We start from the raw sequence: 12,410 nt of genomic DNA on the forward strand, positions 1-12,410 counted from the left end.
AGATGTTGTAGATGTTGCTGATGTTGGTGTTGGATTGAATGATGAGGTAGATGATGCAGATGATCTTGATGAGCCAAGGCCACTATCCGAGACAGAGCCAGACCCCGATCTCAGTGATGGTGATGGTGCTGATGATGTCGGTGCTAGTTCTGATGATGAGATAGTACCATGTAAACCTGTTATGCAAGGTGAACAACCACTTCCGGAATACAATCCTAGTGGGTTTAGATTCTTTCGTGAATTACCAAGTCGTCCGTCTGGAGTATCGGATGATGGTGGTGGCAATGAACACAGCCTTTTGTATTGGAATGAGAATGAGCCGCATCGGATTGTGTTGGGAACAAAATTTGATTCCAAGCTACACGTGAAGACTGCTATAACTATGTGGAGTTTGTGGAATGAAAAACAGTTTAAGGTTGTCGAGAGCAAATTAAGAAGGTGGCATGCTGTATGCAAATTTCCAGCAGGAACGACAGTAACAGGGGCAGGCATCATCAGCACCACCGACGCTGAAAAGGCGAGGGAATGTAAGTGGGAGGTTTCAGTTACACAAAGGTCGCATGACGATATGTGGGAAGTTAGGAAGTGGAAGAATCGACATACCTGTATAGGCCATCGTGCTAATAGAGATCATGCTAACTTTTCATCCCCAATGATAGCTCTGTTGATTCGACATCATGTGCGACAATGTGCCGATTTCAAGGTCTTCTCAATAATAGCTGATATTCAAGACAGATTTGGTGTGTTAATCAGTTATAAGAAGGCGTGGTATGCAAAGAGAAAGGCTATAGAGTTTGTATACGGTGGATGGGAGGAATCGTTTAGACAGTTGCCAAGCTACATGTTTGAACTCCAGTCACAGAATATGGGCACAATTGTTGAGTGGAAGCATAACGATCTGTTGAGTCAGAGGCGTACAATGGTGTTCAACTATGTTTTCTGGGCATTTGGGCCTGCAATACATGCGTTCCAGAAGGCCGCACCGGTGTTAACAGTGGACGGGACTCACCTCCGAGGAAGATTTAAAGGTAAGTTGCTTGTTGCTTGTGGTTTTGATGCTAACAAGACATGCTTGCCTATTGCATATGCTGTGGTGGATGAAGAAACCAATGACAGTTGGTCGTGGTTTTTGGATCATGTCAGAACTCATGTAGTGAAATACGAGATGGAGGTGTGCATTATATCAGATAGGCATAAAGGACTCTTGAATGCAATGGAGTCTGAAATCATGACTAGGGCCCCGCAGATACACCACAAATTTTGTTTGCTTCATGTGAGGGCAAATGTGTTGAAGAAGCACAAGGGCCCCAATGTGAAGGCCATTATATGGAAGTTGGGGGTCAGTTCTCAGGAACGTAAATTTGCCAGAAGACGTCGAGCACTATATGATGTCAACAGTGGTGCGGTTCGAATGCTGAATAGGATTACAAAAGAATGTTGGTCACTGTGCTACGATGGTGGACTTAGGTGGGGGGTGGCCACCACAAACATGTCGGAGTGCTACAATAACGTCTTGAGGGGTGTGAGAGAGTTGCCGATTAGAGCGTTGGTTGATTTGACATTTTGGAGGACGGTAAAATGGTGGGTGGAGAAGAAGACAACAATAGAACACACCGAAGGTGAACTAACCCCATGGGCGAGGGACAGACTTGCTAAGAATGACTCAAAGGGGCGAAAACATTACATCACTGTCATTGACCGAGATATAGGGAAGTACCATGTCCGAACTCGAGGAAGAATCGTACAAGGAGTGTCAAAGGGCAACAATGTTCAAATAGTCAGGTATTTGGAATCGAGTTGCAGTTGTGGTAAGTGGCAGATGTGGAGAATCCCTTGTTCGCATGCTTGTGCGGTTGCTAGAGACAGAGGTCATGTTATGATTGACCTCATAGATGAGAAGTACTACCTAGGTACATGGAGATCACAGTACTATAGTGAAGTTTCATTTGATGCACCAAGACATGAAGAGTATTGGGTTGCACCTTCATGGAAATTGTGCATCACCCCTCAGCAGTTGATTCCTAGAACGCGTGGCCGAGTTAGAAGAAGGAGGATACTTAATCAAATGGATGTCCAGGAGGAAGATGAACCGAGAGCTCCCCGCCGTTGCAGAAATTGCGGGATAGAGGGGCATGACCGAAGAAATTGCTCAGCCGGTGCCGTTCAGTAAAGTCATGGTAGCCATTTGCATTTGCGTTGTGTATTTGAGATGTTATGTATGTATCAACATTTGTGAGATGTTGTCTACAGTTTATGATGTGTTTTATTATGTCTGGACTAAAAATTTTGTAACATGTTTCAACCCGGCAAAAATGTTCATAAATCCACATACAACCCGGCAAAAATGTTTGCAAAAATCCACATACAACCCGGAAAATGTGAAACGAAATGTTTCTGGACTGGACTTAACAGGGCGAAACGAAATTCACCCGGTGACGCATAAGCATTATGGTTCACCAATGAACGACGCATAAGACTTATGCGTCATCAATGAACGACGCATAAGAGTTATGCGTCACCAAAGCAATGTCGTTATGCACTGTTGAGTCCAGAAACTTCGCCCGGTCGGGCGATTTTACGTTCATAAAACGCCCGGTCGGGCGATTTTATGTTTCAAATTTTTTTATCAAAATCATAATACGGTTTATATTTGGTATTTGTTTATATTTGTAACCGAATTTTATATCAAAATCATAATACTTCGCTCGGTCATATGTTGGTATTCGTTTATATTTATTTATCAAAATCATAATATTGTTCATTCCACCATAGAAAACATGGAGCTTTATCCTATTTTTCATCACATAAAAAATGTTCAAAAATCAACTTACGACCACAACCTGTTTCAATAGACACAAATACCAACATATGACCGAAATCTATCTAGATGGAGGCGTGAACTTTGTCGGAGCCTTCCCTTTTTTCTTCCTTGTTGAAAAGCCCCTGAATACATTCTGCATAGCCTGGCCAATCGTACTTGATGATCGTGAGGATCCCGCGGTCGGTGGTCGGAATATTACTTCGTCAACTTCCTCCCCGCCCTCTTCTTCCCCGCCCTCTTCTTCCGGACCCTCTTCTTCCTGACCCTCTTCTTCCTGACCCTCTTCTTCCCCCACAGGATCCATAAATTGATAATTCTGAAAGTACGTATCACGTCCTTGTTGAGATGCATCCCAATCAGACACACCGCCAAAGAATGAATCACATGACGCGCGTGCTCCCCATTGCGAGGGCTCAATGCTTGCACCACTCAACTGAGACCATCCTGGGGGATCGTACTCCGGACTCAAGGGCTCTGGTACCGCATACTCAGGTTGCGGTTGCTGCTGCTGCGCCAACCTATGCTGTCGTGTAATCCCGTGCCCACCCGTCCGGACACCCGGCAGTCCATGACGAAGAGAAGTTGGTGGGCGTGGCGGCACGACCACATTTTGCCGTTGAGAAGATGGATACTCCATCGCATCAGCATGGTTCATCGCACGAAGTGCCGAAGCAGCCATTTCTCGAATCTGCCGTAACCGAGGGTCTGTGTCATGCTCAGAGGTCAAATGCCATATCCCCTGAAGGGTCTCAACCTAGATAACAAAAATACAAATGACATCATACCACGTGGAGCAATACAAACTTTAAACTAAAGACATTTTAATATACAAAAACATCACATACCGCCAATAAATTAGAAGAGGCTGCCTCGTTCATCCCTTCAGTTGACTGTGTCCCAGGTTGAACTAGGTACGACACGGTGATCCTATTGTACCACGCCATATAGCCCGGATTAATGCGACCATCCATTGTCGCCGTTGCGTGGTCAAAAGTTGCTTGGAACCTGTCGTGGCGCAAGTCCCATTCATCAATGAAGAACTTATGTACCTTAGCCCAATCAGCGCCCTTCCTCCCACGGCGATGACTTTTACTCAAATGGCCGGAGCTATGTAGCATCCTATCACAGTACTGAGGAATACGCTGGTAGCGGTTAAATTGTCGGGAAACGCGTCCAGCCTCGTGTGCCTCGACAAATGACCAGCACACCAAATAAGTATCGCGCAAGTAGGATGCAGTCGAATCAATGCAGTACTCATGGAGGATACAGTCTGCATAGGGTGTCCACAGAAACTACAAACAAATAAAATAAAAAACACAATTAATTTCATACTATAGTAAGTAAATTCATTAATTAAGACAACACAAATAAATTTCACATGGCCAGGACGGATCAGTGATAACTGATCACGATAATGAGCGACTGAATGTCGGGGAGCATTTCCAATTTCAGTAACTCCGTGCCACCTATACATAATATTAATGTCAAAAGTTATCAACAAAACACATAATTATGTGAGTTAATTTAAACAAAAACATTACTTGGCTCCGCACGGGGTATACGGCGTGTGCATAGGCGATATCAAGAAGACTGGCCTCAATGTAGGCATTCTTTCCCAGGCCCACAGCTGCAAGAGAACCATAGGTCCACCCACATCTCTTCTCTGTCTGCCTACAGAAGCCTCGCACAAATAATGATACAGGTATGCTAAAGCAGCACTACCCCAACTGATATTAGCCACATCTTCCGGATCGTCTAAGGCATTTAACCACATAAAGGGGACCTTGCACCCTGTGGTGTCCGGCAAAATAAGCCCCCCTAACAGGATCAGAGCATGTATACGTGCTCTTTGAATGTATGCATACGCAGGCAGCCCATCACCCAACGGCATCGTCGCTTGGTGGATCAGAGACGTCATCAACAAACCACCGTGCTTCGTTTCGGTTTCTGAGTCAGGTATCCATCCCAACAAATCTCTACACTTGCTGGACCAATCTTCAAATCCAACAGGGTAGTCACGGCCAGTGAAAGCACGACCGTCTGCTCTCAAACCCCACAGGCTTTGCACATCTTGTAAGGTAACAGTAACTTCCCCAACTGGAAGGTGGAAACAGTGTGTCTCCGGCCTCCAGCGCTCGATCAAGGCAGTTATTAGCTCATTGTCCATCCTCATCGGTCTTCCACATTCAACCACGCCTCTGAACCCCCATACACCTAGCCAATACATCACATCTTCATGTATAGGCAATGCCCACACCTTACTCTCCGTCCTACGACTTCTCAACACATTTGCTGTGCCATTCGCCAACAAGGAGCTTGAAATATGTTCGTTCTGATGAAACAGTAGTGATGGATCCTCAGGTCCATAGCATAACTGTTGTTCGGAACTTGCAGATGCCATCTACTTCAAAACATTCACCCATGCTTCAATTTTTTTCATAACAACTCAACAAGCTAACTAAATTGCAACTTAGGGGCACAATATATGCATATGAAATACCCAAATTACATAAAATCGCCCACCAAAAGGGGCACAATTACAAAAACTTAATCAATTGCTTCTACCCATTCAATTATATGCATATGTAATACCCAAATTACGGAAAATCGACCAACAAATCCAACAATTTCATCATAAACCCTAATTTTGCTAAATTAAATCCATATGAAATACACAAATTACGGAAAGTCGACCAAAAATTCCATCAATTTCATCATAACCCATAATTTCATCATAATCCCTAATTATATGCAACAAAACAACACAAATATACCAAAAATCCATCAATTTCATCATAAACCCTACTTTTACTAAATTACGGAATATCTGCCCAAATTAAGCATTAAAGGATGTATTTAGACAAATTGAAGAACAATTACCGGAATATGGTTGCAAGAGGGTGGAAATTCGCCGGAAATTGCTCGGATTCGTCGGAAATTGCTTTGGTTGCGTCGCTTGGTTTCGGCTGCTGCTTCTTCGTCGTTCGTTTCTGTCTCTTTCTGCCTTCTGGGTGTTTTAAAACGCGATGGACGACGCATAACCATTATGCGTCGATAGGCAAAGACGCATAAGAATTATGCGTCGCTAGGGAAAGACGCATAACCATTATGCGTCGTTAGATAGTGATGCATAATGGTTATGCGTCTTTCCCTAGCGACGCATAATTCTTATGCGTCTTTGCCTATCGACGCATAATGGTTATGCGTCTATACGTTAACGACGCATAACCATTGTGCGTCACTCCCTCAGGCGGAATTCAACTAATGCTCTTCATTAAAATGGAATTCCATTAAAGGGCTTTACCAAAAAAAGAATTGTTCCGGCATTTGCCCCTTACCTATCCCAAGTAGCTTCGCCTCTGAACTAAACGGTGTCGTTATCATTTTACTTGAATAGTTAGAACACAATAATCTTATATTGTTGGACTATTTATATAGTAGTATAAAATCTAATTTTGGCGGATGGATACAGTGTGAAAACAATGATCATTAATATTAATCGACTATTTATGTAGTAAAATCTCATTTTGACACAACTTGTTGTGACAAAATATAGCAGTTGTGTAATCAAGACAAATAGAAACGTAAAGAGACACAGAATTTACGTGGTTTACCAACGTTGTGTTGTCTACGTCCAAGGGCAGAAACAAAGAACAACAAATTTTATTCAGATTGTTTTTAGGATTGTGGCTACAAATTGTTTTCAATTTACATAATTATGTGTCCTACTCCCATATAAATATGCACACATGAGATCCTATCCCAATTCGAAAACATAATCTTATCCCAATTCAGAAACATGATCTATACAGATTCAAGGCATGCATACTAACACAACTGTTGTTGACACGACCACCATAGTTCGAAACTCAATGCACGCATCTTATCTATGTTTTTTATTATGTTTCGTAGCACATTTTTCTACACTATATGTTTATCTAGATTTAGCATATAAATATTCTTTCCAATTGTGTTCAGTTCATATGCATCCCTGACTAATGTATAAATATGTATCACTGCATTGTGTCCCCCCAACGTTTTGTGGGGTTGAAATTGGATTGATAGTATATAAACGTCGTGACGGTTTGCACTTCTCTAAAAAAATACTAGGTACTTTTTTCATAATAGTCTTGGTAATAGAAATTTGGATTTTAAATTAGTGATATCAATTCAATTCGAAATCCGTGGATCGACTCGAATAGTCTAATAAAATAACGAGTTAGTCTATTAGGGTTGGCGGGTTAAACGTGTCCCCCACGTTTTGTGGGTTGAAATTGGATTTATTGCATTGATATAATTTATAGAAGCACTCGCAACGGATTTATTGCATTGATATGATTTATAGGAGCACTCGCAATGGACCGGCCAAAATGGGTCGGTCTCATCTCGTCGAGCTTCACCTGGTGGGGATTGAGCCTGCGAGTGGACGTCGTGGAGAGCCATTGGAATTTAACTTTTATTTTAATGATTAGTTAATAATGATGTTACAGAAAAAAAAAAGGATTAGATAAGACTTTTTGAGTATTTGAAAGTAATTACAAATCATTTTTATAATTGATGTTTAAAAGCTTCCCAACTTGCCTATTATGTTACATATAAAATTGTCAATCTTAGAAGATGGAGAAAACTCACACTCGATCCAGAGCCTGAAAATGAAGATGGAAAATGAAGAATGGAGAATGGAGAATGGAGAATGAAGAATGAAGAATTAGAAATTGTGGTTCTTTCTTTAAATTTGCAAAAGGTTTACCACTTTTAATTTAAGAAGGGAAAGCTTAAGATCATGCATCACCTGGTGCGATAAACCATATTAAGTGGAACATCTTTAGAGCTAAAAAATGACTTTAAATTTTCCAATTATTTTGAAAGCACCGTGCGAATTTCAAGTGATCCCGATATAACGTTTTCGATATTTTCACGGTTGTCATACATGCACGGAAAAATAAACCATATTAAGTGAACATCTTTGGAGCTAAAAAATAAATTAAGAACTACATAACTTAGCAATGCCTTCGATTCCTCAACCCATTTTGAAGTACAATCCAAATTTCAAGTTATACTAACATCGTTACCGTGTTTGGCATTTTAACTATTGTCATGCATGCACAAAATAATAAACCATATTAAATGAACAATTTCGAAGCTAAAACTTGAATTAAGAACTATAGAACTTACACGAAATAATAAAACATACTCCCTCCATACTATAACAGGAGTCCCATTTGATTTGAACACAAATTTTAAGAAATGTAAAGAAAAGTGAGTTAAATAAGAGTGGAATAAAGTCTCACTTATATATATTTGTTTTATAACAATTGCGAGTGGAATAAGTTGATGGAATGTGAAACCTACTTACCATTTATGGTAAAAGTGGAATAAGATTCTTATTGTGGGACATACAAAAATGGTAAAATAGGACTCTTATTGTGGGATACAATTGGAGATGACTTGACTTATCGATGATGTGGGTAGAAGTTGATATCGTTGTTGAATCTCAAGTGGAAGTGCATTTTGGCACGCGATTGTGTTTTTTTTTTTGAATTAATACTCAAGTGCGATTAACTTCGTGCATTTTGGCACGATGATGTGGAGTACTAATTAACTTCGTGAGATTAAGATTGTACGGGAAAAGGGCGATAAAATTTATTAATATCTTCTTTTGGACTTTAATTAATAAAAAGCATATAATGTGAGTAATTACACTTGGGCCTTCCCAACTAATAAAATTCAAAGTCCAAGTTTGAATAACAATTTGGCTTTGCGCCATAAGCAAATAAAAGACTTTAATTGGGATGAAACTTGGAAATGAAAAGCGACACTCATCCACAACCACATTCATAAAGCCATATCTACAAGCTATACTAGCATAATGTTCATCTTAAATATATTATAGATATCAAACTAGAGAAAACATTAGTTACAATACTTTAAAATTATTAACAACACAAATTCAAATCGAATCACCATAAGGATGAAGATCTACCTCTCAGCGTGGCATGTAGCTAGCGCCTAGAGGTAGACGAATCGCCGGGTGGAGGCATGGGCTGATGGAGGCTACAAAATGACGCCGAATGGGGTGGAGATTTGGCGGGAAAATTTCATGGACGGCGCCATTGAGTTCCTGCTACAAATGTTGCATAAATCTTGTGCGGAGCAGCCGCTGCTTCAATCATATTGATCCTTCCGTCTGCTGAAACAGCTAAACATTTCATTGACAATTCAAATGTTGATAACATGCATTTCTCCTTGGCAGAGTAATGCTGATCTTCCATTGACAACAAAGCAGACGCCATCACTTGAGTTGCGGTATTTTCCTCTAATGCTTCACTTACCCACTGTTTTAAGCTTCTTTCTTCATCGAACATATCATCCGTTGGTCTCTTTCCGGTAAACATCTCCAGCAGCAATATCCCAAAACTATATACATCTCCATTTATTGATATTTTCCCTTCCATTCCAAACTCTAATAGTATCACATGCATTCAACTTTTTGTTAGGATTAGGTAAAACATTAACACATGATGAAATTTAATCATGCATACCTGGTGCTGCATAACCGATAGTTGCCAGTGTTTGTGTTTGAATGATAGTTTCCCCTCCATCGAAAAGCTTGGAAATGCCAAAATCAGCAAGATGGGCAACCATGTCTTGATCAAGCAACACATTGCTTGGCTTTATATCACAGTGAACAATTGGGAATGTATGACCGTGATGAAGATATTCTGTAATACCCCGACTTTTTCTACCTTTTTATTTGTTCTTGAAAGGACATCGTTGGTGCATCCGAAAATTTTTTCGGCAATTGTTTCTTTTATCGAGAGAAGGATTTTACTTTTTGGTCTATAACCATTATTCTTTTCCTACCCAATTTATTTAATTTTTCAAGCCCAATTCATTTTATTTGAAGCTACTTTTTGAAGCCCAAATTTTGGAGAAGATCAAGTTAGTCTTTCTCTCAACACAAAACTGTAACCGTAAATCACTCCCTACAAAATCTCAACAATTAGAGATTCACCGTTTTTTTATATACGTGTAGGCCTTCCTCAATCCCACGATAACACATAAATGCAATTTTAGAGAAACCGTGATTTCTCCATATTTCTCCCATGATCTGCAGTTACAAGCGAAACTCTCATTTACACCATGTTCCAAACGGCAGTTTCATAATCCATTCTATACTTCCTAATCTGCTCCATATTTCACAATTGAGAGGAAGCACCCGAGTGAAAGCAGAGAGTTCGGCGAGTCGAAATTCAGCAAGGAGGATTCTGTTCGAACTCAATTTCAAACCCAGCACGTTCAGGAATTGACTGGCGTTGACCGAGATGATGCGGTGCTGGACGGCGACGCCTCTTTGCCCGATCAGCAGCCTCGCAACCTTCGGCCAGCAGCAGCGTACTGATGAAACTTCGAGAGGGCAGTGGCGGCGAACGATTTCGGGAGATGTACAGCAGCAGCAGCGGCTGCTCATGACGGACAGCAGCAACGGGCTGATGAAACTCCGCCGGCAGCGACGACGCCGGCAGCGCTTTGACAGCAGTGGTGATGGTTGGGCGAATTTTTGATAGTAGTAGATGCAGGTAATAAATACAGATCACGACACAAGGAATTACGTGGTTCGATTTACTGAGGTAAATCTACGTCCACGGGAAGAAAGGAGGGCAAGATTGTATTGCTTGATCTGGTTTACCAGCTTACAAATACAGACTTGCTATATGATATTTGATGTCTAGAGAGCTCTCTTTTCCTTTAGTCTATCTGATCTAAGTTCTATTTATACATTGAACTAAGATCGTGGCTTGCATCACCACTGACTAGGTCGTGGCTTGCATCACCACTAACTTGGTAGTGGATGTCGTGGAGGTCATGAGATCCTGCATGGGTCCACTATCTCTTTGTTTGGTCCGCTATCCTGCATGAGATCCTGCATGAGTTGACACCACTAAATAGATCGTGTAGTGGAGGTCGTGGAGGTTCTGCATGAGTCCACTATCTCCCAGTTCGGTCGAATACTGAGACCGAACTGCTGAACTATTGCCGAGCAGCTTTTGCCGATCTGAGAGTAGAGCTTGATTGGTCGGCTTGCACATATGGACCTCATTGAGACCTTGGTTCGCCATGTTATACTGATAGCGTCCCAGGAAGTCATGAGGATTCACTAACCCGTCATAAGTCATTGACGGAGTTCGGTAGTTCTGTGGCAAGGGAGTTCGGGTGATATCGTCCGAGAACGGAGTCTTCAATGCTCCGTACATGGCGAACCCGACATCTCTTCGGTATGGAGGAGATGGAGTTCTCCTGTGATTCCGGTACCGAGGAGGAACAGGAACATGTCGGGGTTGAGGATTCTTCTTCCTGGAAGACACGGCACTACTGCGGTAGTGACTTTCATGTCTGGATGAGGAGGGAGAATCCACCGTTTTCGTCTCCGGCTTTTGGCCCTTTTGCAGGAAAATTAAGAACTCTTCCTGCTTCTCGGCCAAAAACAACTTGACAGCCTCGTTCAAATCGGGCTGCTGGGAAGACTTGGTGCGATGAGTCTTTGAGCGGCTTGTACCTTCTCCGTGAGAACTGGAAGTAGATTTCTCCCGAGGCTGTTTTCCAGACCTGCGGGCTGGACTAGCTTCCTCATGGTTATCACGAACGGAAGCACGGGTATTATGTGATCTGGTATGCATTTTTTTGGTGGAAGAGGATCAAAAACTCGCTTTTATCACAGATTTGGTTCTCTGTTTCCCACAGACGGCGCCAGTGATGGTTGGGCGAATTTTTGATAGTAGTAGATGCAGGTAATAAATACAGATCACGACACAAGGAATTACGTGGTTCGATTTACTGAGGTAAATCTACGTCCACGGGAAGAAAGGAGGGCAAGATTGTATTGCTTGATCTGGTTTACCAGCTTACAAATACAGACTTGCTATATGATATTTGATGTCTAGAGAGCTCTCTTTTCCTTTAGTCTATCTGATCTAAGTTCTATTTATACATTGAACTAAGATCGTGGCTTGCATCACCACTGACTAGGTCGTGGCTTGCATCACCACTAACTTGGTAGTGGATGTCGTGGAGGTCATGAGATCCTGCATGGGTCCATTATCTCTTTGTTTGGTCCGCTATCCTGCATGAGATCCTGCATGAGTTGACACCACTAAATAGATCGTGTAGTGGAGGTCGTGGAGGTTCTGCATGAGTCCACTATCTCCCAGTTCGGTCGAATACTGAGACCGAACTGCTGAACTATTGCCGAGCAGCTTTTGCCGATCTGAGAGTAGAGCTTGATTGGTCGGCTTTTACCGAGCTGTAGGCTGGGGCCGAACTCTTGATTGGTCGGCTTTTACCGAGCTGTAGGCTGGGGCCGAACTCTTTGGTAATGCCGAACTGATACTCTTCCTTGGGCTTTGGGCTGATGGGCCGTCACTGCTATTGGGCTTGTTTAGTACGTACCCCATCACTACCCCCCCCCGAAAAGCGAAGTGAATCACTTCGGCGAAGCGAGTCACTTCGGCATTCTGGATAAAGGTACGGGGAAGGCTGACGTCAGGGGACGTGCCTTACGCGTGACTGCATTAAATGCGACAGTAAAATC

General features: G+C 42.1%; 1 protein-coding gene across 1 annotated transcript; it reads right to left on the reverse strand.

Annotated features, from left to right (window-relative positions):
* Positions 1-1,188: 1,188 nt before the first annotated feature.
* On the reverse strand, positions 1,189-4,712 carry LOC121781383. Its single transcript, XM_042179132.1, has 4 exons — positions 4,544-4,712; positions 3,667-4,091; positions 3,338-3,575; positions 1,189-1,481 (listed from the first exon to the last, which is right to left on the reverse strand). Exons 1-4 carry the CDS (start codon positions 4,710-4,712, stop codon positions 1,450-1,452), a joined length of 864 nt encoding a protein of 287 aa, XP_042035066.1. The 3' UTR covers positions 1,189-1,449.
* Positions 4,713-12,410: the final 7,698 nt, after the last annotated feature.

Source organism: Salvia splendens, chromosome 20 (assembly GCF_004379255.2).
Source record: "Salvia splendens isolate huo1 chromosome 20, SspV2, whole genome shotgun sequence".
In the NCBI taxonomy this organism is placed as follows: Eukaryota; Viridiplantae; Streptophyta; class Magnoliopsida; order Lamiales; family Lamiaceae; genus Salvia; species Salvia splendens.